The sequence below is a fragment of the Trichosurus vulpecula genome, chromosome 9 (assembly GCF_011100635.1).
Source record: "Trichosurus vulpecula isolate mTriVul1 chromosome 9, mTriVul1.pri, whole genome shotgun sequence".
NCBI classification, from domain to species: domain Eukaryota; kingdom Metazoa; phylum Chordata; class Mammalia; order Diprotodontia; family Phalangeridae; genus Trichosurus; species Trichosurus vulpecula.
In genome coordinates this window covers 122,113,501-122,139,795 of record NC_050581.1, presented here as the reverse complement: position 1 = coordinate 122,139,795, position 26,295 = coordinate 122,113,501, and the positions used below count along the sequence as shown (strand labels likewise).

At 53.5% G+C, this 26,295-nt stretch overlaps 1 protein-coding gene across 4 annotated transcripts in view; it reads right to left on the bottom strand.

Annotated features, from left to right (window-relative positions):
• Positions 1 to 3,676: 3,676 nt before the first annotated feature.
• Positions 3,677 to 26,295, bottom strand: part of TEX264 (testis expressed 264, ER-phagy receptor) — a 40,755-nt gene continuing 18,136 nt past the window's right edge. For all 4 annotated transcript variants that reach the window (XM_036738856.1, XM_036738854.1, XM_036738853.1 and 1 more), the window contains 2 exons: positions 9,885 to 10,053; positions 3,677 to 4,397 (listed from right to left, as the gene is read on the bottom strand). In XM_036738856.1, coding sequence (XP_036594751.1) covers positions 4,102 to 4,397; positions 9,885 to 10,053 — 465 coding nt within the window. In that variant the 3' untranslated portion in view covers positions 3,677 to 4,101. The remainder of the gene's footprint in view (positions 4,398 to 9,884; positions 10,054 to 26,295) is intronic.

The following is a 26,295-nucleotide window of genomic DNA, read 5'->3' as shown; positions in this document are numbered from 1 at the left end:
GGAGACAGAGGGATTGAGACAGAGGCAGTGATGGAGAGGGACCCAGACTGAGTCAGAGCCCTGAGGTAGAAGAGGAAGGCAGGACGGGGCTCATCCTCCCCACCTTCAGGGGCTCTCGGGACTGGGACAGGGCGGCCCCGCAGGCTCCAGGGAGGGAGCCGGACCTCGCCTTACCTGCCTTGGCTCGGTTCGGAGACGGAGCTCAACTCGGCGGGTGCTTGGGTTCTGGGCTCCTGGCTTCTCCGTTCTGGCTCTGGCTCTGCCTCTGGCCCGGGCTCCGAGCCGCTCTCCTGACGCCCAGCTCTCCCAGCCGCTTTCATTCCCGCCCGCCCCGCCCCCGGCCCCTCCTCCCCTTTCCTCCCTGCTGGCTCTGCCCGCTCCGTCACTCTTCTTCGCCCCCAACCCCCTTCCCTCTCCTTTTCCTCCTTCCTCTCTCCCCCTTTACCCTCTCCAGCCCACCCACCCCCCACCACTCCCCCTTTCTCTGACTTTCCCCCGCTGCTCCTCGTTACTCCCTCCAGCCCTGGGAGTGGGGCCAGCTGCCCACTCCAGACCGCCAAGCCCCGGAGCTGTCCGGGCCAAGGTGCTGAACTCTGAGCTAACCTAGCCTCAGTGCACGTCTTCCGGACCCTTCCCAAGGACCATCCGTCTCCTGGCCTCTACCCCAGGCCAGCCTTTTTCCGGACTGCCCCTCTCCTCAGTCTGGACCCTTCCCAAAGCCTAGACTAGCCACTTTCCGTCCCCTGGATCCAGGATAATTCCTCCTCTGACCCTCAGTGCTGATGGCCTCTGTCCCTCCTGTCAAATGGTATTCATTTCTCCCTGAAGAGGGAGGCCAAGCTGATACTTTGAGAGCAACTGATGGCGTTTAGGTCACTCCCTTCCCTTCCCCCGCCCCATTCCCTTTTTTTTTTCCTTTTCTTCACTGGGAGGGTGAGCAGCAGTAGTGGATACAGGTAGGAAGATGCCTGAGGCTTCATAAGGGTATATGGAGCTCGGGGTCCCTTTGTCAGTTTGTGGAACTATTTTTTATCTGCAAGAGTGGCTGCACATTTGTGTATTAAAACATGTTCAGAACCCTCTTCTTTGACTAGTTCTGACAGTCTGTCCCTCCCTGAGACGTGACTGGTACTTGAGATAATGCATGTCAAAGTGCTTGAGACACTCAGTGTAAAATATTACCTCTTCCTACTCACAAGGCACCATGGTGGAGAGGCAGTGAATGTGCCTACATCTGTATTGTACCAGTGTCTGCATTTGTACATGTATGTACGTGGCTGCACATGTGTGTATGTGTGTGAATCAAAGGGCAGGAAGCAGCATCGATATTTCTCTCCTGTCAGTGAACATTCCTCCACCAGCAGGTGGCTTTCTCCATTCAGACATCACTACTCCATCCTTGTCCAGGCCTGGGGTGGGAATGGGAGGTAGTGGGGGAATCAACTCTCTCACCTTTTTCTTCCACTTTCACTCTCCAGCCCCGAAATTGGGGATCCAGGTTTCCCAGAAGATGGGAGGCAGACTAGCCTTCGGATGAGGGTAAGGTAGGAAGGTGTAGAGGAGGAACACGGGTTTTCACGTGGTAGAGATTAGACATATTCTGCTTGACTCAAGGGTGGAATCGAGTGGAAGTTTCAGGGACACAAATTTCCATTACATGTAAGTTTTTTTTTTTAAAAAGACACTTAAGAGTGATATAAAAGTGTCCTGAATTGTCTCATAAGGTAATGAGTTCCCCATCACTGGAGGTATCCAAAGGCTGGATGACCAATTGCCACAAAGATTTCCGTTCAGGTTTGGGTTTGATTAAATACATTCTGCGGGTCCCTTCCCACTCTGAGATGTGATTCTGTGGAGGGATTCTGAGAGGAAGCCCTACATCCAGTTTTCATCAGGTGTGGGGTTAACCTATAAGAGGCAGCTCCTGTGGCAGTAGAAAGAAGGAAGTAATGTTGGGATTGGTGGTAAGCTGAGGGAGGATAGGACAGCTCTGAGAAGTGGCTCTTGACTCTCTTCTTCCCTGCACACCAATCTTCTCCAGGCCTCCCACCTCAGCACCAGGAGCTGTAGCTGCTCTCATGCCTGATGCCATACCAAAAGGCATCAGGCAGGTGGGGGCACAGGGGGCTTGGTGGAGCAGGGGTCATTGCCCTCTCCTGGGCCGTCCCCCTCTTCATACCATCAGGGAGATCAAACACTACCCTCACAGACATGGGCTAATGGATACAGGCCCCCACCCCCCATTATGCACTTGGCCCTTACAGACATACCAACAGGCACACAGACATGCTGCTGGGCACACCAAGATCTGACCCTGTAGGATGACAAGCTAAATGCCCGTCACATGTGGAGGCACCCACATGTTGATTCAGGGGCCACTGAAAGTGCAGGTTTATTCAGCTCAATTTCCTGACTGCTTCCGTAAGTCACAGGATCATAGACTTACGGTCTGAAGGGACCTTCGAGGCTGTGGAGTACAACCCCTCATTTTATAGATGTGGAAACTGAAGCACAGAGAGGTTACATGACTGGTTAATGTTGGGTAGCGTCTTGAGGCAGGATTTGAACCCAGGTTTTTCTAACTCCAAGGCCAACACTATTAAATACATCCTGACATCACTTAAAATAAAACAAAAAATTCAAGGCAGCGGTGGGATGAAACCCCCCAAGACCTGTCAGGTTAAACTGCAGCTCCTACTTTGCTGGCTGTGGTTCTTCCCTGCTTCTCCTGGCTTCCAGCAGCCACTCCCTGCTGTAAGACTTGTGGATGAGGTCAGTATGAACCAAGGCTGAAGCCTGGGGGTAAAGGGAGTGAAGGGTCCACACACACGTCCACACACACACACACACACACACACACACAAACAGAAGATGCAAAAAGGAAAAAATCCCAAGACAAAGGCCTATGTTCAAACGTGAGCAGGGCCCCTCTGTACTTGTGACTCCAGAGACCCACAAACCAGGAAGGACTCCTGTTTCCCTTCATCTGGGCAATCTGCTTCTGTTCCTCTGCCCCCTCGAGCAATGCCTGCTCACAAGTATATATACACACCAGCTAGACCCAAGCATAGGGGCAGCATAGTGTCACCTGGAGGGTGTCCCTGATACCAGTCATTGAAGGTGACTGAGGGGCCTGGAAGGCAAAACATCCCTGAGAACAGAAAGTGGGTACTGTCACTAGTAGCCTCTTCTCCAAGGGCTGCTCCCCACCTACCCCAGGACTTTCCCTCAGCAATGCCTAAAGGAGCAGGGAGGGCCCTTACAGGCCATGGAGAGCACACAAAGAAGGCAGGCAGTGTGGTCCAATGGTGAGACTCCAGTCAGAGGACTTGGGTTCAAATGTGACCCTAGCTGTGTGACCTTGGCTACGTCAGTGAACCTCAATTTCCTCCGCCCTCAAATCAGAGGGTTGAACTAAGTGGTCACTGAAGTCTCTTTCATCTCTGGATCCATGGTCCTAAGAAAATAGCAAGGACCCCCAGCCCCTACCTGAGGATTGCTCCAGTGAAGGGTACCTGCCTTCCACCCAGCCCATCCCCTTACTCCTCGGAGACCCTGAGAGAATCATTTCCTCACCATCCAGCCCACTGCCTGGTGACCTTAATGGAGCTGGCAAAGTATGAATGGCGGTGACTGCCAGGGGGTCCTGGGCCAGTAAAGAAATCTGCAGCTTGAATCTGAGTGAAACGAAAATCATCTGCTTTATTCTGGATCCTAAAAGTCCCAATGTAAGTCTGAAAAAGAGACTGATGAGGGAGGGGCAAATGGGAGGGAAGAGATTGTGCTCCCTCCAGCTGTCTGGGAACAACAGGCCAGGGAGTGAGGAGGAAGAACAGAGAAAAGAGCTCAAGGGTGCAGGAGTAGTAAGACAGCCCCCCAGCCTGGTCAGGAGAGGGCAGGGAGCCACTCTACAGACCCACAGGGCCAGCCGGGGCTGCTCCGGCCCCAGCCCTTGGAGTCCAGGGTCTAGAGGAGAAAGGCATGACGCAGACCCAGGCAGGCCAGGTTAGAGGTGGGGAAGGATGAACTGGATCAGTTCCTCTTTGATTAAGCCCAAGGACAGCGGGGCTGAGAGATGGAGGCCTTGGCCGGGAGGGGCAGCTACTCCTCATCCTTCTCTGGGGTGCTGGGCTCCTTGGCCCTCTTGGACCCGGGGGGCTCAGCCTCGTGGCTAAAGCGAAGGTCACCCGAGGCACCTTCCCCCTCCAGGTCGAGCTCCTCAAAGGAGGAACCACTAGCCCCCGACTCGCTGTAACTGTGCTCGCTCCGGTTATCTGTGTCATCCCAGGTGCGGCCTGCCACCCCGGGAGACATGGTGGAGGTGGTGGCAGAGTTCTCTCGGCTCCCGGGTCCTGCATCCAGACTGACGGAGCTGGTATCGCTCAGTGTGTCAGCTCCTGGGGCAGGAGGAAAATGAAGAGGCTGGTTAGCAAGGGGCATGGCCCAAGCCGGTATCTCTGAAAAACATGGGCTTCCTGAAGGCAGGACAGAGCCCACCTGGGCAGAGTGTCCAGGGCAGGGGACTCATTTCCTGGGTATGCTTATCTTGTACAAGGCGGAGGGGGTGAACTGGGCAAAGCCTATGAAAAAGAGATGCCATCTCTGCACTACCATCAGCCAACGTATTCCACCCCTGCCATCAAGAGACGGAAGGAGGGAAGGAAGAAAAGAAGGGAGGGAGAGTGTGGACCTCGGCTCCACTGGCCTACCTCTCTGGTGTTAGCCATGGTTCCCTGCATTCCCACAAAGCCCCGGCTATGCCCCCCAGCTCTTCACTGATGAACCTGGCTCTTACTTAGCTTTAATGTTTTCTATGGCCCTGGGGAGCGTGGGGTGGAAGGGAGAACAAAGGCATACTCATAGCAGTCCCCACCTTCTCCCCCTATACGTTTGTCCTTTTGCTGTGGGTCTAGGGAGGGAACAAACCAGAGATGTCCCCTGGCTAAAGATGGCACAGAGAAAGAATATAACTGGGCTGCCAATCAACGGGCCCCCTAAGAGGCTGGAATATGGCTGCTGCAGAATGGAGGCAGAAGCCCCCTAGGCCTTTTTCTCTGGAAGAAAACTGGTGGGGAGAGATTTGGGCACTCTTTGCCCTTTGGTTCTGCTTGACTTGAGACAAAAGGAGCATAGGATGTGTCCCTCAAGAGCTAGGGCAGGAGAGACCTGGGTGAAGCGAGGTGGTGGCTGGTCAATGTCCTTAAAAGGAGGAGCTCCTTGAGCCTCAGCAGCAGCCGCTGTCCCCTAGTAATAGTGGCTCCAATGTATCCTCTAAATTCTTAAACCCCCGGGAGGGTTGCTGAGACCAAGAAGAGCCATGGTCCTTTCAGAGTTCCCCTTCCCCCCAACCTGGAGACCCCAGTTTAATTGCTCTAAAAGCCACTTTCTGCCCCCTAGGATTAAGCGCCAAGGCTTGATAGGCATTCAGGCAGCAGGTAGGATCAATGCGGAGGATGAGGGAGAGGAGGGGAGGGCTAAGGGGCCCTGGCTAATGGTGCTGAAGGAGGTGTGGGAAGGAGAGCTCCCCACATCCACACATCTCACTCCCAGTCTTAAACACTTTATCATGCTCCCTTGTCTTAAAACTGGCCGTCTTTCCCTTTCGTGGGGAAGGTTATTTGATGAAAGGGGAAAACAGGAAGGGGAAGGGGAAAGCTACTGCCCCCAGCATTGGTCTTGCACAGGCAGAGAGACAAGGGGGACAGGGGAGTCCTCTCTTCACCCCCACCCCAGCCTGGCCCAGGTGTGGTAGCACTGGGGAGGTGAGAGGTTAGCCGTGTTCAGTGAGCACGATGCTTCCCTGGTTCCCCGTCTCCATGGTGATGGTGACAGAGCCCAGAGCCCAAGTGCTGCTGGGCAGGGGGGGAGGGGGGGGGTAAAAGCTCTGAATTTCGGGCTGGTCTTGAATTTTTGGTTGGTATAGGTTGGAGCTCTGCGGTAGATCTGTCTGGCAATTGGGGCAGGATAATGGGATGGGGCACCCCGTGGAGCTCAACAGAGGGTCAGAATTAGGGTTAGGTTAGCTGCTGGCTTGGGATCCTATTGCTTTTTTTGGAATGCTACAGGGTTGGGCTCAAAAACCAATGGCATATGCTGAATGACCACACAAAATGAGTGTCTTTGCCATTTTGAGGCCCCAGCAACTTGAAGATACCAGACAGACATCCTGTGGTGATAGTGCCGAATCGCAAAGAAGAGAGAACAGCCTCGGGGCTCTTAGTGGACCTAATGCATCTGTGTGCTTACATTTTCCCCTGCCTCTAGGGGTGCCAGTGGATTACCCCCCAGGCTAGCAGTGCCCCAGGGAGATGGAACTAGAGATAGAGAGGCCAGAAACGTGGTAGGGGCAGAGGCTGGAAGGCTCTGTATGCCCTACGGAGCCTGCCTGGTCACTTCCCTTGTGTGGACGCACCTCCTCTCCTGCTGGTCACCCCCTACCCCCCACTCCCATCCCAGGGGCCCGGAGATCAGAAGACAATCTTCCTCAGCCCTGAGGCAGGACACCCGCTCATCAGCAGCAACACATGTCTCTTTAAATAATAATTAGCGCCCCTGGGGGCCAGCAGAGCTGGAGTAGCTACTGAACTCTTCTCAGGGCTGCAGACCAAAGGAGACTGAGCATTTGGAGAGGCAGAGGAGGGGGAGAGGGGGAGGAGGAGGAGCAGTGTTCTCCAGCCTTATTAAACTGTCATGTCGCTCCCTCCACACGGGCTCTCCTGGGATCTGGGTGCCAGGGGAAGCTGGCAGCCACCCAGATGCCCATTTTTCACATCCACCCCCACCTTCTGCCCCACACCCAGACTTGGAAGATCTCAGGCAAGTAAGAGGGCATTCTCGGAGTGCCGGCAGGGTCAGCTCTGCCTCGGCTGGCTCCTGAAGGAGGAGACCCTTTGGGAGGGAGAGGTCAGAGCACAGCTTCCCACGCAGTCACTGAAGCCTATGTCTTTTCTGCCTTCCCCATCAGGATGGCACTCTTGAGGGGAATGCTACAAGTCTCAGCTTATGTCCTGCCCTGGCCACAAGAGAGCTTGCACCAAAGTGGTCCTCAGCCTGTAGGGTCGCCTTCCTTCCTGTCTGCCAAGGAGGAAGGCACTCACAAAGAAATGGGTAGGAAGCAGGGACTCTATTTCCTCCTCCTGGTGCACATCGTGAAACATGAACCCCACAGCAACGGCGAGTGGCAGCCGGCAAGAGTCCAGATGGGTCTGATTCTCAGGCCTCACTCCCATAAGGATGAATGGATTAATGGGAAGGGGGTGCTTTGAGCTCCCTGACAAATGTCCCCATTGCCAGGCCTCTGTACTACCCTTCACTGATGGAGGCTAGGGACAGACAGATGCAGACAGATGTACTGCAGATAGCTTAAGTAGTCTTTAGGGTTACTCTTCCTAGCTGAGCCTGGAGGGTCAGGAAAGGAGGAAGAGCCACCTCTCATGGAGCGCTGCTACTCAGCTTACTTCTTCTTGGCCTTAGTTTTCAGGGTGGACACCGGGGAGGGACATGGCAAAAGTGAAGTCCCTGTCCTAACCCATCCTGGCCCCCCCAACTCGGCATATTGTTTCAGCTGTCTGGATGGCCAGCCCTCTTGGGTCCTGCCTCATCACGCCAAGGGACCGTCTACCTCAATATTTCATTCAGAAGCAGTGGGGCCCATTCCCTTCCCGTTCTGAATCACGGGCTTGTCTCCTCAGGACACTAGGCAGATAGAACCAAACTTCCCACTATCTCCCCTGACCAAGTAGTATTTAAGCAGCTCAGCCCCCAGAGGGAACACAGAAAGCCTTCTCCCTCCACCTTCTCAGCCAGGTAGGAAGCCTGGCAGGCCGGTATCCAAACTGCCAGGGTTCCAGCTACTACTGGGGAAACATAATGGTCACTATTCAACCCCTAACCCCATAGCCAGGCTCCCTCCTGGCAGCCAGCTTAATGTGCAATCAAATATTCATCTCCTCTCCTGGTACTAAATAATACATCAATGTAATAGCAGTCAAGAGCCAGCTAATCACCCCCTTTCACCTCCTGCGTCCCAGCCATGGGGAGAGACAGGCAGGGGCAGGCTGAGCTGCAGGCAAGCCAGGCACCCATCTCACATTGCTGTGTGAGTGGCATGCACCTGGAAGTCGGGAGATCTAGATCCCGCCCAGGGGTGGGCAGGATGGACCATGTCAGTGAGGGGCAAGCCCAATTGCCCTCTATGCCAGGGGGCCTGGGAGAAATGGGGGAAGGGAAGGAGAGGGTAGGAGGGCTGACAACAGGCTGGGGGTGGTGGTGCAGGCATGGCCCTGCCCTTGAGGGAGCCTGGGGGCTGCAGCCAGCTGGAGGGGGGAGGGCAGAGGAAGGATCAGGGTGCCAGGCAGGCCCTCAAGATCACTGGCAGGCTATGTTTCAGAGAGGAAGGACTAGGGTGGGGGTGGGTGAGACTGGAAGCTCTCGACTCACCCCGGCCTCTCCTTATCCGCTCCTATCCTGAGGTCTACTCTGACCTTGTGCCATGTCCTGTGCCCACAGTGGGAGCACCAAGGAATGTGAGGCTGGTTTGAGGGCACTGCTGGCCTGGGCTGTGCCCCAGGGAGGTAATTAAGTGGCAGATGAACTTAATTGTGTTAGACACAGTCCCCTGGGGAGCAAGACACTGCCTCTCTGCACCCCGCCTTATACACACTCTCCCCTACTTTCCCCAGTGACCTTGACAGCTGAGGAGCCAAACTACAGAAATAGGACAATGGTGGTGGTGGTTGGGGAGAAAACGGTGGGTACAGAGAAACTTTTTCGTCCCTAAGGCAGTTGCCTAAGTCTTCTCCACCCCACACCTCCCCCTTCCTCTAAACTCCAGTTAGATGTGACCTCTCACAGGTCACCACATGAACTGCTTAGGGGCAGCCCCCTTGGGTCTACTTGGGATTGGCAAAGCAAATTTCCCACCTTGTCCAGGTCAAGAGGTCACTCCCCAGCCTGTACTAAGGACTGGGGTGAGGGAGAGGTGACCTTCTGGTCTAGTCCCTTGGGTCTATTAGGTGCCCTTGAGCAGCTAAGAGGCTCTGTCAGGCCTCCTCCTCCCTTCCTCCCCCAACTAAGTGATGCCTGGCTGTTTTCCTAAGTTGCCTAGGGGCATGAGCCCCACATACAGCAGGGGTGCAAGCAGGTGCTGGCTTTCTGAAAATTCAAGACACCTTTTTAAGTTCAGTCTGCAATATTATTATCTCTCCTCCATCCTTTTCGTAAGTCTAGCGACGGCCAGTTTCTGAGATGGAAATGCTCATGATGCACATGTAACAACCACTATCCTAAAGCCAGTCAGTATGAGCAGTTTCCAGCACGCCCCTTGGTGTTGCCATCGCAGACTTTCTGGATGGAGTTTGTTCCCTGCCCTGGACCCCCAGCACCCAGGACATGATCTCCTCTCTCCATTCCCACATCTAGAAGTCAAACACCTACCTCCTTAACTGATTTGGGCCCTCGGAGGCCAAAGGGTGAGGGCCCAATGGGGAGGAAAACTAACCTTTCATCTGACCCCTTAAGGTGATGGAGCCCTATTTCCTTGCCAACTTATGCCCCAATGCATCTCAAATGTACCTTTAACGGGAAGCTCTCTCTGATCGAGGGTGCCCAGACAGTATCTACCTTGACACTGTGCTCGTAGGCAGCGAGTGTTCATCTACGCTTGTCAATGTATGGCTGACAGTGTTTTAGAATTCAGCATGCGTATCAGCTGTCTGTCTTGTCTTCCCAATTGGAGCAGAAGGTCTCCAAGGGCCAACACTATGTCTACCCCTTCCTCCATATCCCCTAGAGTGCTCAGCGCACAGCTGGGGACCCACGCAGTGTTAACTGAGGCAGGGAAGGAGCAGCTCCTCTCCCCGCATCACGCCCCCTCCACAGGGTACCTGTGACATCGGTTTGGGTGTCATCAGCCTCAGCGGTTGCTCGGCTTTTGCGTTCCGTCTCCTTCACCTCAGGCACATAGAAGTCTCCCTGTCTCGCCAGTGGGCACACAAAGTGGATCTGGTCCTGCTGGTAGATCTCCAGCCGGGGATGGGCACACAGCTTCCGCTCCTTGGGCAAGAAGAAGAGAAAGGCAGTGTGAGATGCCCACAGCACCAGCCTGCAGGAGGGGATGGTGTGGCCCATGGGGCTACAAAGCATGGGGAGAAGTGATGGCCTAGGGGTACAGAAAGAGATGTCCCTTGGCAGGGATAACCAGTGGGGGTGGTTTATTTTGTGGACAGTCCTTACTTGTGCCAAGGAAGGAACTTCTATCTGGGTGTGAAGGTAGGGTGGGAGTTGGTAGGTAATAAAAATGATGCAAAAAAGAGGAGAAATGAAGAGCGTCAGTGAGACACCTAAAAACGGACTGGACAGAGCGAAGCAAAGGTTTGAAGGGGATATGGACAAGCAGGAAAAGTTTTGTTACTGTTGTGATTTAATACTTAAAAAAAAAACCCAACCTGCAAAAAGCCAGTTTGGTTTCCTCCATCAACCTCTTTTTTGGTTCTTTCATTTATTTATTGAACAGTTGTTAAGTGTATGATAAAGAGGAAAAAATGCGGGCCAGAAAGATGTGGGGTCTGGGCTTGGGATTTGTCCCTTACTCCTGGACTGACTCTGGCAGGTGCCTGCCCCACCATGGGGCTCAATCTCTCCTTTATAATTAAGGAGTTGGTAGAGATGTCCTCTCTAAGGGCCCTCCAGATCCCCAATCATACAAGTTCCAAAAGCGAGGGATTTGGCTGGGCCTGCCAGGCAGCCACCCTAACCCTGATGTTTCCCCCACCTCTCTATGGGCCAGTCCAGGAGCCAGAAGGAGGCCAGGCAGGTGAGAGGTTCCAGAAGCCAGGGATCCCCATCGTGAGTTAGGCCCCCATTCCCAGTGACCTCTGTGACCTCCAGCCAGCAGCACCCACACCTTGCAGGTTACTACCAGCTCAGAAAGATTCTCTGGCACTGCCTCTGCTCCCCTCTGGGCACTGCTTGGCATTGGCAGGAACAGTGCCCATGAGCTGTAGGCCCTCAAGGTCTTGTCCCTCTCACAGAGAGACACCAGAAAGAGGCTCAGAAAGAAGACTTGGCCCCAGGTGTGACTTTGTGGAGGGAAGGGCTAGGAGTAGGCTAAGTGGGTCCAAGTTAGCTAGCCTACATCTTCCGAAGCTGAGCCAACAGCCAAAGACAGGAAACAAATAGGTCCCTCCTCCTCTTCCTCCCCACACCTGGGATCAGGGCCATGGCTGCCTAGCCCTCTGAAGGAGCTGAGGTTGGTGGGATGGGAGAACAGCCGGCGAGAGAGGGAGCCAGGCTTGGGGGTCTGAGCTTCAAGGCTGCCCACCTCACACACTCCTCCAGCCCCTGGGCTCACTTTCCCAACCAGACTGTGGGGGGAAGGCTGCTCTCCTCTGCCCATTCCATGAAAGCGGCCTGGGCCAGGCCAACCTCTGGCTGGAGGGGCAAGAGCAATCCGGAGGGTGGCCTGGGGAAGAGGGCTCCAAGCCAAGCCTCTTCCTGCTCTGGAGTACAATTACCCTCTGGATCGCAGAGAAGATTACTGTGCAGGCCTCGCCGCTGTCAAGCTCACACGCCAAGCTTCACAACAGGGCTATTTTTAGCGGCCAGCGCTCACTTCCAGCTCCCAAACGAGCCCTCTTTCCACTGAGATGCTACAAGAGAGGGATCACCCAGGAGAAAAGGGCACCCGCATGACTCCCCTTTTCACCTTGGGGTCAGGGGCAAGGGAGAAGAGAACACAGGTGGATCTCTCCTTTTCCAGGGAGAAAGGAGGGAAGCTTTGATCACTTCCTCAAACCCTTTCACATCAGAAAACTGATCAGGCATAACAAGGCTGGGTGCAGGGTCCTTTGCAGCCTGTTGTTCTATGGAGTCTTGCCTGGGCCCTTGGGAGAAGGCTCCCTGAGCCCCCTGAGGGCTGAAGCACAGAGGTCACAGCTCCTGATCCTAACACAGCAACGTCAGGAATCAGGAGGAGTCCACACATAGGACAATCGGAAAACTGCCCAGAGAAGGAATCACCCAGGCCTCTGGCACTGGGGAATGGGGGGAAAGGAAACCACCTTTCTCAGGCACTAGTCTTTACCCTTTTCTTCTTGATGGGGATTCTGGGCACTGCTGCCTCTCCCTGGAGAGAGGAGTTCAGGACCTGCTGTGGAAGCCCTGCTCAGAGAACGAGAGAATGGAGAAGAGAGTTGAATGATGGCTTGGCTCTTGCCTCATCAGGAGGCCACAGTGGAGGCGGGTGGGACAAAGAAAACAGGCCTGGCTGACCCCCTGGGGTCCAGTTAATGACTGACCTTCTCAGCATCTCTGGCTCAGCCCTGGGCCTCCAGCTGGTGCAAAGGGCAGCAGTGGGCAAGGCCGCCCCGCAGCTGGAGCCTGAGACAGAGCTGGCGTGATGGTGCTAATCCTTCAAAAGGCCATGTAAGGCCCACTGATCAGGCTAGGGGCTTCGGGACAGTCTTAGAGGCTGAAGCTCCAGCTCGCCAGGTTTCCTATATACCCGCCCCCCCAGTACCTTCCCCAACTTCAGACTATTCCACTTTTCAGAATGCTTTGCAGACAAGAAGGAAACCTAACCTTCTGTTAGCCTGTGTCCCCTCTCACAGGGTCCTACATCAGGTTACCTCCCCCCGAGTGACCCTATGCCACCTGTTCTTCCTCAACCCCTTGCCAGCAAGTGGGGGGCAATTTTGTGGCTGCTCTGCACATCTGCCTCCCTGGGAGAGCCCGGGCTCTGAAGTTGTTGGCTATGGACAGCTCTGTTGCCATGGAAACAGCATCTTCTATCCTTCCCGTGGCTTCCATCTCAAAACCATCAGGGAGAACAGAGGAACAGAGAAGAGAGAAAAAACGAAGGTCTGGCAGGCCCAGGCTCAGCCTCTCTCCCCTCCCCTTCCCTCTGGATTCTTTCAGGCATCACACACAGGGAGCCTCTGCTCTCCTGCCCCCACCCCCCTCTGTTCAGGCATCTCTGCCTCCAGACTGTCCCACCCCACAAAGGGGCCCTGGAGAAGCCTTCCCTTCCTGCCCAGAGCCACCCCGACACCGGTGCTGCTCCTTACTCTGCCCAGGGAGCTGCTTGTCAGAGTGTGGCACCAAACTAATTAAAATTTCATTTGCGGCTCAACTGAAGTCATTAAAACACAAGCCAGGTCCTGTTAAAATTTACACTTCAGGGGAAGGAGAGGAAGAGATGTCAAAGACACTTGTTCTTTCTGGGTACCAGCCCCAGGGGGACAGGAGGAAGGTGAAGGCAAAAGGGGACACAATGTACCCCCTCATCTACTGGCCCTTTCCCCTGAAAATCTCCCCAGAGCCAGGCTGGATGAGAGAGAGCATCTATTCCAAAGGGAACGAGGGGCTGGACAAATGTCCTGGTCTTCAAGAGAGGGTGTGGGGGTATTCCAGCATCCTGCTTGGGCCTGGCCATTGGCCCACGGTCATCCACAGGGAAGCCTTACAGATGAGCCAAAGACCTAAAATGGAGGGAGAGGCTGGTGCTCCTGCTGCTAGGGGGCAGGAGGCAGAAGGAAGGCGATGGGCTTGGGGTCCACAGCTTAGAGAGCCTGCTTTTCCCAGCATGCAGTGCTATGGCATGGGGACAGGGACCTCTGTGTACGGTGGCGGGGGAGAGTTCAGGGGATACAGGGGCAGTGTGTTCTACTAGAACTTGGAGGAACACCAGAAGAGAGATCTCTTTCTGGGTCGTCAATCAATTGACTAATTGGTCAACAAGCATTAATTAAGCACTTATGCTATACTACATTGACAGATACCTAAGCGTTTGGGGATATGAAGAAAGGCAAACACAGCCCTTGCCTTCAAGGGGCTCCCATTCTAATGAAGGAGACAGTGCTCGCATCACTAGGGACGGACAAGAGCAGGGGAGGGTCATCTTAGAAAGCAAGGCACCTGCAGCTGGGGGCAGGGGACAGCAATGACTGGGAAAAAGCCTCCTGGAGAAGGTAGAATCTGAGCAGAATCTTGGGGCAATCCAGGGACTGAGTGGGGGAGGCAGGGAAGGGGGGCACTCCAGGGATGAGGGAAAGTCTGCATCCAAAAGCACTCGTGGAATGTCACGTGAGGAAGAGCAAGTCGGCCGGACCGCAATGTGTGTGGAGGGTAATAAGAGGCTGGGAGACTGGAAAGACAAGAAGGGGCTGAGTTGTAAAGAACTTTAAATCCCAGAGGATCATACATTTGATCCTCGAGTTAACAGGGAGCAGGCAGTAAGACCCAGGCTTTAGAAAAATCACTGTGAAGGATAGACTGGTGTGGGGAGAGACCTGAGGCAGGGTGACTGATCAGTCTAGAGGAGAGGTGGGGGGACGGGGGGCCTGCACCAGGGAGTGGAAGGCTTCAGATCCAGGAGATGCTGTGGAGTAGGAGATGAGATTCGGCAACCTAACTGCACGTGTCAGGGGAGGGGGAATGAGAGGAGACAAGGATGACACCGAGGATGACGCTGAGGTTGCAAACCTGGAAGGACGGTGGTGCCCTGATGTGGTCAGGGAAGTTTGGAGGGAAGGGACTGTTTGGACATACTGAGTTTGAGATGTTGATGGGGCATCCACTGGGCAATGCAAACTGGCGCTCAGGAGAGAGGAGAGCTGGGTATATACATCTGAGAATCGTCTGCACAGAAATGATCATTAAAACCCTTAGACACAATGAGAGTTAAGAGAGAAAAGAGAACGGTCCTCACCTCCCACCTGAGCTAATGGGAGAAGAGAGCCAAGAGGGAGGAAAGAGGCTGTCTATAAGCTGGCACCTTCAGCCTTGGTGGGGGTGGGGAGGGGGAGGATCTGAGAATGTGGCTCTAAGTCTTAGGCAGGAAGGATGAGGAGAATGAGTTACGGTGCTGGCTGTAGCCTATGGAGCTGTTGAAGTGGTCAGACCCCATCAGAAGGTGGTGCTAAGGCTGGAGTCTATCTCTACTAACCGCCTACAGAGCTGCCTGGGGCAGCAATACTCAGGGACCTGGAAGCAGGGCGGGTCACTGGGCCTCGGAAGGTAGCAGGCAAATCAAGCCTCCCTTGGTGACAAACAATTCTGTTGCAAGGTTCTTGCTTCCTTCCAGATTGCTGGCTAGGCCCTGGAACAGATCCCATCGAGGGCACAGGGTGCTATGAGCTGGACGCAGGAGCCTTACAAGCCCCAAAGGAAGGGCAGGAGGATGACAGAGAGGGAGAAGTCAGGGCCATGTCCACATACCTGGAAAGCTCTCTGGGGCCCTGAGATAGAAGGGTGCTGAGCCTCTTTTTCAAGGTGTGCTGGAGGAAGAGGGCAGCCAGCCACAGGCAGCTGGGTCAGCAGTTCAAGGAAGGACACACTCCCCCTCCCCTACCCACTCCAAACTTAGGAAAGTCTTCATGCTGTGAATGATGCTAAGTTGGTCTTCCTCCCATCACGTCTTGGAGCAGGAGGAGGCCCGATCAAGGATCTGCTTAGGAAAAGGATGGTGGGGCCTGTGGCCCTGCCCACCCTGTCCTCTTCCCTCTCCTCTGTCACTACCGTGGCTGGAGTTCCCGGGCAGCACAAGCATCCAGCTGGTAAACAGCTGTTGCACCCTACCCAAGGGTGGTGGCATTTCAGTGGTGGGTGAAGCGATGCATATTTATTTTTAATTATATAGACAGACCCTGCTATATACACACCCCCATATCTATCCAGCACGCTAAGAAATGTACAAACACACACATGCATATATGTGGGGGTGCGTGCCTGGGCATCCCTAGACAGACCCTCTGTGTGACACATGCAAAGTGCTCTGAGACACCGCGGCAGGGAGGTTGCTTCACAAATGCAGCACGCCATTATTATCCTACCCCCATGGCATCTCCCCTCAGCCCTGCTCCCAGTGGCCACTGGGCCCCTGCTTGTCAGGAAGAAAAGGGTGGCCAAGTTAAAATTAAACAGCTTGGAGAGCCAAGCAGGGAACAGGGAATGGTACGTTAAAATTAAACACCTCCCCTCACCCCCAACCTCAAAATGCACCCCCTCAAGGGCAGCCCCCAGACCAGGTGCTGTGTCCAGTGTTGGGAGGGCCAGAAGGGAGAGGGCAAGATGGGGCAGAGAGGGACCGTGGTGTGGTCAAGGAGACGGCTGCTGAAGGAACAGGAGAGGTGGGTGAGAAGGGAGGGGAGGCTGACAGGATGAGCCAGGCAGCTGAGGTGGCTGCTGCAGAGATGAAGGGAGGCAGGCGAGGCCGGGCAGCAGCCACCGTGCTGGGCCGAGGGGCCCTGCTGCCTCCCAGTTTTTCATTTTCACCTCAGAAAAGGCAGCCTGCCATGCAATTTACACCTCGGCTCAGCATCCTGGAGCTGCCTTGGGCCCAACACCCCATGAGAGCCCAAGGAGGGAAGATGGAGGCAGCTGACAGGTCAGAGAAAAGGAGAGGCAGGAAAAGGGGGACACCCCTGCTCAGGGAGCAGGCTTTTGAGCTCCCAAATGCTGAGAAGCCATGGGTTTGCTTAAGGGAAAGGTGGGGAAAATGACCCCATGAGCCTGCTTCTACCAGCCTCCAGTCAGACTCTCAGGCACAGTACATCCCCCAGGCCAAAGCCAACACTACTCTAGGCACAGAGAACCCACTCCTCCCCCACAGACCACAGCTTCCTCTCCTAAACCTCAGCAAACCCTCTTCCCTATCTCTGGGGAGCCGAAGGGGCTCGAGGGGCTTGGCATAAGCTAAAGCCTGGGGATGCAAAGAAGGAGGGCTGCTGGGAAAACAGGGAAGGGACTGTGACTGTGAGGGACTTCAGCAGAGACCCCAGTCTCAATTTCAGGGATGCATGGGTCATAGGGAACCTCCTCGCATCTGGGAAAACCTCCTTTTTTTTTCCTCTTATGGGCAGCACCATTGTTCCAAATGGCAGAGGCAGGACCAGTCACCTGGAAGGGAAGACCCCGCAGGCCAAAGCAGCGACCAACGTGGGCTGTGTCCTTTGAAGGAGAAAGGACCTTGGGTCAGCTCAGCCCTCCCATCCTGTGCCTGGGCTGATGGAAAAGTTGTTGAGTGATTATCCAGCAGAGGGGAAAGCTGTTCTATGCAGATGGAGCCGTGAAGCAAAGCAACGAGGAACCAGGAGAGGAATAAATGCCAGCGGGAAAGGACAGGTGCGCCATCGGGGGGAGGGGGGACAGGAGAGAGGAGGCACTGAGTTTCCTATGACGGCATCAGTATTCTCAGCAGGGGTGGGGGGTGACACTGTCCAGGGGACTCATTCCCTCTCTCAGGGCCTCCGTGTTATTGGCTGCATTGTGGGATGGGTGGGCCCCTCTTCCACCCTTGTTTGGGGAGGCACTTTAAGGGGGGTAAACCAAGGCAAAACAAGGCCAGGAAGCAGGAGGGACGTGGCTCATCTCTGCTGGGACTCTAACCCCAAGGCTATGGGACAAAGTTATAGCAACTTTTCTTATTTTTATAAGTTGAATGATTCTGATATTAACTCTTACTCTGGTTTGTCTGGGTCCCCGCTGCAGGGGCACAAACCAGATGAGCCTCAGTAAAACGTGTGGCACCGGGCACAAGTTCCCTTGTTTTACCTGGAGGGAGTGAAGATGCCCCTAGAGGGAACAGATGATGAGAACAAAGTTCGGCCATAGGCAACAGGGCTCATGGGCCTGTTCTAGGCAAGAGGGAAAGAGTCTCAGGCAGGCTGCCCGACATTATTCAATGTCAGCTTGGCAGGGGGTCTCCAGTGGGGGGGCACAGGGATCTCTGTTGGGCAGCAATGACTTGGAGAAAGGCATAGAAGGGCATGCTCAGCAGGACACAAAGCTGGGAGGGATAGCTAGTATTCTGAATGACAGAGTCAGGATCCAGAAAGAGCCTGGCAGGCTAGAGCAGAGGGCAGAGTCTAGTCCAAAGGTCCTTAACCTTTGGGTTTTTTTGTTTATTTGTTTGTTTTTTTGCATAACAGACCCCTTTGGCAATCTGGCAAAGGCTACAGACACCTTGGAATAATGTTTTTAAATAACTGAAGTAAATAGTAAATCTCGGTTAGAAGTTAGTCATTTTTTTCCTATTCAAGTTCAAGTTCTATCCGTGGACCCTTGGTGATCTGGGCACCCTGGGCTAATAATAAGATGACATTCAGTAGGGGTAAATGTAATCTTATCTTGGATTTAAAAATCAACTTGACGAGTAGGAGATACTGCAGCTCGTCTGACCACGTGCAAATCATTTAACGTCTCTGGGCTCCAGTCTCCCCACATGGGAAAAGTTTGTATGAGACAATCACAATGCTGGTCAAGCAAGAGGAGGTGTGGGTGAGGGGACAGGTCAAGGAAGAGATGCCAAGGGGGCTCTGGGGTACTTTGAGAAGGCAGATCCTGATTGTTCAATTGATCAATAAACACCTACTATGCGCCAGGCACTATGTTAAGCACTGATGATACAAAAAGAGGCAAGGAGATGTCTCCTGTCCTCAAGGAGCTCACAGTGGAGGAGAAAACAAACAAACAGATATGTACAAACAAGCTATGTCCAGGGTAAATAGGAAATGATTAAGAGAGGGAAGGTGCTACAATTAAAAGGCGAGATTTTAGCTGGAATTTAAAGGAAGCCAGGGAAGCCGGGGACAGCATGCCAGGCATGGGGGGACAGACAGCTGAGAGATGGAGGGGCTGGTCTGTGGGATGGCCAGGAGGCCAGGGTCGCCAGACCCAAGAGAATGAGGTGGGGGAGTAAGGTGTAAGAAGACCGGAAAGGGAGGACGGGGCTAGGTAACGGAGGGCTTTGAATGCCAGAGCATTTTGTATTTGACTCTGGAAGTAACAGGGAGCCACTGGAGTTTGCTGAGTAGGGGAGTGACGTGATTTGACCCTGCTTTAGGAAAATACTTTGGTGGCTGAATGGAGGATGGGTGGACGGCAGAGGCTTGAGGCAGGCAGACCCTCCTGCAGCTACTGCACGAGGTGATAAGGGCCTGCACCAGAGCGGTATCAGTGGCAGAGAAGAGAAGGGGGTGTATTCAAGAGATGCTGCAAAGGGGAAATCGGCAGCTTGGATAAGGTCAGCGAGAGACAGTGAGGACTCCAGGATGACTCCGAGGTTGGGAACCTAAGGACTTCGAAGATGGTGGTGCCTTCTACAGTAATAGGGAAGGCAGGACGGGGTAGAGAGATAATGATAATTAGTTCTATTTGGACATGTTTAGTTTCAGATGTCACCTGGACACCCACTTGGAGACATGTGAAAAGCAGTTAGAGGTGAGATTGGAGGTCAGCAGAGAGTTTGGGGCAGGATAGGTAGATGTGAGAATCATCCATATGGAGATGGTAATTAAATCCATGGGAGCTGATGAGATCACCAAGCGAAGTAACATAGAGGGAGAAGAGAAGAGGGCCCAGATTAGAAACCTGAGGGACACCCTCAGTTAGAGGGTGTGATCTGGAGGAGGATCCAGCAAAGGAGACAGAGAAGGAACAGTCAGATCGGTAGGAGGAGGACCAGGAGAGAGCAGTGACCTGAAAACCTAGAGAGAAGAGAGGATCCAGGAGAAGAGTGATCCACAGCGTCAGAAGCTGCAGAAAAGTCAAGGAAAATGAGGACTGAGAAAAGGCCAATGGATTTGACAACTATGAGATTATTGTTAACTTCAGAGAGAGCAGCTTCAGTGGAATGATGAGGTCAGAAGGTGGACTGGAAAGGGTTAAGATGACAGTGGGAGGAGAGTGAGGGGAGGCACCTCCCTAGGGAGGGGTTTAGCTACAAAGGGTAAGGACACATAAGATGATAATTAGCAAGGGTGGAAGGATCAAGGGAGTGTTTTTCCAGGATGGGGGAGACATGGGCATGTGTGTAGGCAGTAGGGAGGGAACCAGTGGATGGGGAGAGACTGATATTAAGTGAGAGGGTGGGAATGACAGAGAGGAGCAGTTTACTGGAGGAGATGGGATGGACTTTGAGCAGGCAGGCAGTGGGGTTTGAGATGGTAAGAAGTAAGGCTTCCTCATCGTGTGAGATGGGGTGAAAGAAGAGATGACGGCAACCTAGACTTTGCTTTTTGACAGATGAGTCTCTGAGCATGGAAGGTTACAGCTTAACTCTAACCCTAACTCTCTACCAACTCTTGTCCCATATTACCCAGACTATCTACCAGCTTCCAAACTGGACCTTCAGTCCAGTTAGACTTTTTGTCTCTCCTCCTCTGACACACACAGCTTTCCCTGTACCATTACCTCACCCCCAATCTTCCAATGGCTCTCTCTGACCTATCAAATAAAGCCCAGACTCCCGAGGTTGGCATTCAAGGTTCTTTTCCAGCCTTGTCTCCCATCATCAGTCATTCGTTCCTCACACATGTTCCACACCTCCCTGCCTTTGCTGTCACTTTTCCTGAGGCCTAGGATCTCCACCCATCTTCAGCTGGAGAGCTGACCCTTGTTTAAGATGATTCAAATGCTGCCTACTCCATGAAGACTTCTCTTCTAGGCAGAAACAGTCTCTCTGTCCTTGGATTGCCCAAAGAACTTTGTCTGTGTCTCTCTTTGGGCCCTTGTTGCATTCTGCCTCTTGCTGGAATTATATGCATCTGTATCTTACTTCTTTGCTACAGTATGGAATCCCTAAGGACAGAGATTTCTCTCAGCACAGGTACAGAACAATGCACACAGGAAGTGTTCACTGATCATTCACCTGAATGCATCAAAAAACAAGTGAGTTCAGGAGGGTCAGCTACTTGGCTCTGAAAAAACTGAACAACATAGTGCCATGGGGTATTTAAGGAGGTCCCAAGGCCGTCTGAGTATTGGGGAAGAGAAGAGAGTGAGGAACCTGGACCTGGACCAAGGACAGATGCCAAGTAGGCATCCCTCTTTGCCTACTTCCCTCTGTACCAGCCTGGCCCAATATGGGTCTCATGCCCATGCTCCCTGCTGGGCTGATTACTAGCCATACTCTTGGTTGCCCATGCTCGTTCTCTGTGCCAGGACCACAGGGTAATCCGATCCAATCAGATCACCCGCCTTTCACCCAGAGGAGGAAGGACACGCAGGCAGAGATAGCTGGAGTGACTAATGAATACCAGTAGACTTCCAAGGAATTCTACCCTATCTTTAACCTTATCTCACCTCCTCATGATAGTTGTACTCAGAAGGGAGGGAGGTTTGTTTATCCCAGACTGGAGCAGCCACCTTCCCTAGCTCACCTGGCATAAAACCCACAGACAGTGGGTCAATGTAAAAGACACCCAATAGCTGTGGGCCATCCAGCGGTCAGACTATTTGTCTGCATGTGACCAACCTTTCAGACACGGTTATACGTGTGGCTTCACTTCATGGACCGAGATGGAGAGCCGCCAGGCAGCAGGGACGTGTACCTGCAAGTTGTAGCTACCTGGTATAATTATGCCCACAGGGCGTGTCTATCTGTCATTCAATAAACTGAAGTTGGATCATCTAAGTGAGAAACTCTCTCTCTCTCCCGTCTAATACCAAACTTGCCTAGCAGGGGAGGGTAGCACTGCCAGGTAAGAGAGACAAAAATGAGCACATCCAAGGATGGGGGGGCGGCGGGGAGTTCTGGGAACTGAGCCTTGGAATGAGAGAGGAGCAGCTGCTTTCTGTGACCTTGGCAGATGCTACCTCCCTTAACAAGCTAGCAACGGGCCAGGGGATGGGGACAGGAGGGGACCCTACTGGTCTTAATTTCTTTGGTTACTCATGCTACACTGAGTCTCATCAACTCTACCCTAGCAAGGCCCTCGATGCCTGGACAATGACAGAACCTCCTCTGTCCTGGAGCTTCTGAGCAGATGTTAACTCTACATGGTTCATACCCTGGGACTTGGGAGGTAATGGCTTTAATCAGCTGGAAGCCAACTATGGGCTGATAAGGATGCCTCTAACTCTTTACTGTCCAGGGCCCAGCTAGGTGGCAAAGGCAGATAGAGTGCTGGGCCTGGAGTCATCTTCATAAGTTCAAATAGGCCTCACTTACCATCTCTAAGACCCTGGGCAAGTCACTTTAATCCTGCTTGCCTCAGTTTCCTCATCTGTAAAATGAGCTGGAGAAGAAAATGGCAAACCACTTCAGGATCTTTGCCAAGAAACCCCAAATGGGGTCACAAAGATGCACGACTGAACAGTAACTGAACAAAGACAAAGGCCAGGAGGAGCATGCCAGGGAGAAGCCCTGCCCTTCGCCCTGGCACAACAGGCAGGATGGCTCTGGATTCACCTCTGAGAACAGGCAATCACACGGAGGGAGGACTAAGCCTGCACGCTGAGGCCAGGCCGGGAGAAGCCCCGGCCTCTCTGTTTCCTCTTCTTTAACAAGCCAGAATTCACTAAGCCCTCATTACAGGCAAAGATCAGATAAAAAGCCCAAAGTGACAAACAGTTCTTGCCCAGAAGGCACTTCTATTCTATTAGAAGACAACAGCTTATAAACAGGCATTAAATACCGCATGACTTGAGGAGAGGAATGGGAAAGGTTTTCCAGAAGAAGGGGCACCGAGCTGAGTCCTGAAGTCTCAGAGAGGTGACGGAGGGGAGGGTGCCTTTGTTTTGAGGCAGAGAGGGGACGCCAGGTCCTGGGGCCAGGCAGCGGGCCAAGGAGGCTGGTAAGGAGGGTGTGCAGGGAAGCAGAGAGGAGATGGGACTCCTTCCTGACCAGGAGCAGGGTGACTCATATCTTTCCTCACCTGGCAGACAAGGTGTTTCATTCCTCAAGCCCTCAGGGGCTTACAAGGAAGAAGGAGGCTCAAGGCCTAGCACCTAAACAGCCTGAAGACACAAGAGGGGCCCCAGCTTCTTGGGCAAGAAGACTGGTGAGTGAGGCCTGGGGGTGGGGGCCCGGTGGTGTGGAACCCACAAACCGGGAACTGGCTAAACGCAGTCCTCTGGAGATCCTTCCAGGGATGGCCAGGGTTCTTTGTCAGATAGCCAGGCTGCTCCCAGCCAAGCCCTGGGGGATTCCAGGGCCCAAACACTCTCCTGAGGGACAGTTGCTGTCCCCTTCCCTTGGTTCCTTCTATCTACTGTCAGGACTACTACCTCCACCTTCTCCTCAGTCTTCTGTCCTCTCCTCCATTTTCTCCACTTAACAGGACTCCCCCAGACTGTTAGTCTCTTTTAAAATGGAAAACCGGCAGGTTGCTGTCAAGTCACGGCAAACTCATCAGCGTCTTCAGGCTCAGATCAAGAAAGCTCGGATGGAGCTAGCGGCCCAGAGAGGAGGCACGCACGGATGGGGGTGCGCACCCAGGAAGGACCAAAGGAGCAGCAGGCTCCAAAGGGCCCGGAGCACCTCATTACTGCACTCCTCTCCCTGTATCCACAGTGGGGGTTGGGGAGGCGAAAGAAAGGGATGGGGCTGGGATTGGAACCAAGCTCCACAAATTCTTACAGCTCTGCCTCTGGAGGCTGTCCTTTCACAAAGGGCAGGGACAGAGACACTCCAAGACCTTGGAAGTCAGTCCCACCTACACCGACTCCTCCCGTAGGGTTCCTGAATCTGAAGGAAGGCTCAGGAAGCACCCCTCTGGGGTGGGGAGATGACAGAAATGATGTCCCAAGGAGGCGGAAGAGGGGAAGGGTGCATCAGAACAACCTTAACTGGTCAGTGGGAAGACTCGCACCCTCCCCGAGATACTCCATTTGTGTCCACATACCATGGGAGGCCGAGAGCCCCGGGACTCAAGGATCAGGACTACCTATTTTTCATCTCCAGCGGGGCCTTCTCACCCTAGTGGGCCTTTGGTTCCCTTGGGGGTGGGGGTGGGAAGAGGAGGGGAGTAAGAGCTTCCAAAGAAGTGATAACAGTACCTAAAATACTCTTGAGAGGTAGGGAAATATGAACAAAAGTGTCTAAAAACCAGACACCAGGATCCAGGGAAAGGCTTTGGCGCTTGGACGCGCTTTCACACACTTTCACACAAGGCCTGCACTCCTAAATCAACTTCCTCCTGCCGGACAGCAGACTGCACCTTCAGACATGCAGCATCCATAGGAAAGACCCTGGCTGGGAGTGGGTCTAGGTGAGAACTGCCCTCAAAGCTCCAGCACCACAGGGAACCCATAAGCAAGTGCGGTGTCACCGGGTCAGGGCAGAGGTGGGGGCTGGGGGAAACCCCCTTCTACCAACCTGGCCTGGCCACCCTAGAAAGGGCTTCTCCTTAGAGAAGGGTCTAAGGAACACTGAGAATGGAGGTGAGAAAATGCAGACAAATACCTTCTGTCCAGCTCCAGGTGATGACAAAGGACTATTAATGTGAATTAAATTTGGGCCCCCAGGTACTGGCCGAAAGGAAAGGGGTCTGTGGTGGGAGTTTCTGGTGACAGACAGGAAGGCAGCTTCACTGGTCAGCCTATCATCCACGCCCCCTCCTCTGGCTGGTAAAAAACCATGATACAGAGAGCTAAGGCTGCTCAGAGCTTGTTATCCCAAGAGGCCAGCACCCCCAAGGACAAGCCGGCTGCTCTGGCTCGTCACAAGAGGAGACCAACGCCAACGGCCGCCTTCTTCCCCACGCCACGTTCTGGAAGATGTTCCAAACTGCTTCCAGTTAAACACCTGATGCTTAACTCTGAGGTTTCACCTCACACCCATTAGATTAGCAAAGATGACAGAAGAGGAAGGTGACAATGTGGGAGGGGCTTTGGGAAAAACGGGACGTCCACACACTGCTGGTGAAGCTGTGATTGGTCCAGTCATTCCAGAAAGCACTTTGGAGCTACCCCCCCAAATCGATTAAAGTACCTATCCCCTGACCCGGCTATTCCACCACTAGGCCTAGACTCCAGGCAGCTAGGTGGTACAGGGGAGGGAGGGCAGCCCTGGAGTCTGGGGACCTGAGTTCAAATCCGATCTCAAACACTAGTTATGTGACCCCGGGGCAAATCGCTTTAATCCTCTTTTCCTCAGTCCCTCATCTGTAAAATGAACTGGAGAAGGAAATGGCAAACCACTCCACTATCTTTGCCAAGAAAACCCCAAATGGAGTCACAAAGAGTTGGACATGACTGAAATGACTGAACAACACCAAAGGCCTATACTCCAAAGAGATAAAAGAGGAAAAAGACCTATATGGACCAAAAATATTTATAGTAGCCCTTTTGGTTAGCAGCCCCAAACTGAAAATTAAGGTGGCACCCATCTATTGGGGGGTGGCTAAACAAATTGTGCCGTGTGGGCGTGACAGAACATTACTGTGAGCCATGTCTGACTTCCCCAGGGTGCCCCGGGAAGCTCATTCCTGGGATAACCTCTTCATCAGCCTCGGGACGCCACCTCATCCCCACCCTCCGGCCTTCTGACTGGAGGGTGAGGCCATGAACTCCAAACCTCCATTTAAGGAAAAATCCCAGCTCAGACATTTCCTCATTTTCTCAACTGGCTGAACTACTTTGGAATTACTCTCACTTTTTCACCACGTCCGGTCAAGTACCTCTTCCTCCGGCCCTCTCCTCCACCCTCAAATCTGTGTCCTCGACCCTCAGTACTTAATGAGTTCCGACTACTGACTGTTGGAATATTAATGTGCTATAAGAAATCACAAAACGAGCCATTTCAGACTTCAGGCTAAACCACTGAGGATGAAATACGCCACATTCCTCCTGCCAGGAAGGACGGATTTTAAAATGCGGAGTTTTGGGACATGGCCGGAGCAGGAATTTGTTCTGCTGGACTATGCATGATTGTTATGAGGGAGGGGCACTAGGAGGGAGAAACGATAAATGCATGTAAAAATAATGTCTTAAAAACCTGATACTTAGGAGAAACCCTGGCCTGCCAATCAAATCGCCTCCCCCCTACTCCATTATGCACTCACACTTGTCCCCAGCCCTACCTTCAATGGCTACCGCGACCTTCCCTCTGGTAGAGCCTGGACTCCTGACAGCTCTAGGCTGGTGTAGCTCGACCATCCCCAAAGGCCATTTGGGTTCTTACTACGTGCTCCTAAGCTAACCCCAGGAATCACGTCGCCCAGGGCACAAAAAGAATAAGGGAGAAGAGACAGGGCACAGCTGGCTATCCCCTATGCCTGCCCATAGTGCTGACTTCAGAGGGGCTGGAGCTTCCCATGGTCAGGGACTGGCATCCCACACAGACACAGGCTTTTGGTGAGGCTGGTGGGAGAGGAGGGGAGAACTTTAAAGGCTGCCCTCTCAGGCAGGCTAACCCTTTTTGGATCTGCCTGTTTGGGAAGGGAAAATGGCCCAGGGGCCAGGGAGGACCCAGGATCCTTCAGAGCTGAAGGGGGTCCAATACGTGCTAGATGCCAGGGAACCAGGGCGAGCCTTTCCGACGAAGTGTCACCATTGCCTATTGAGATCCTTGGC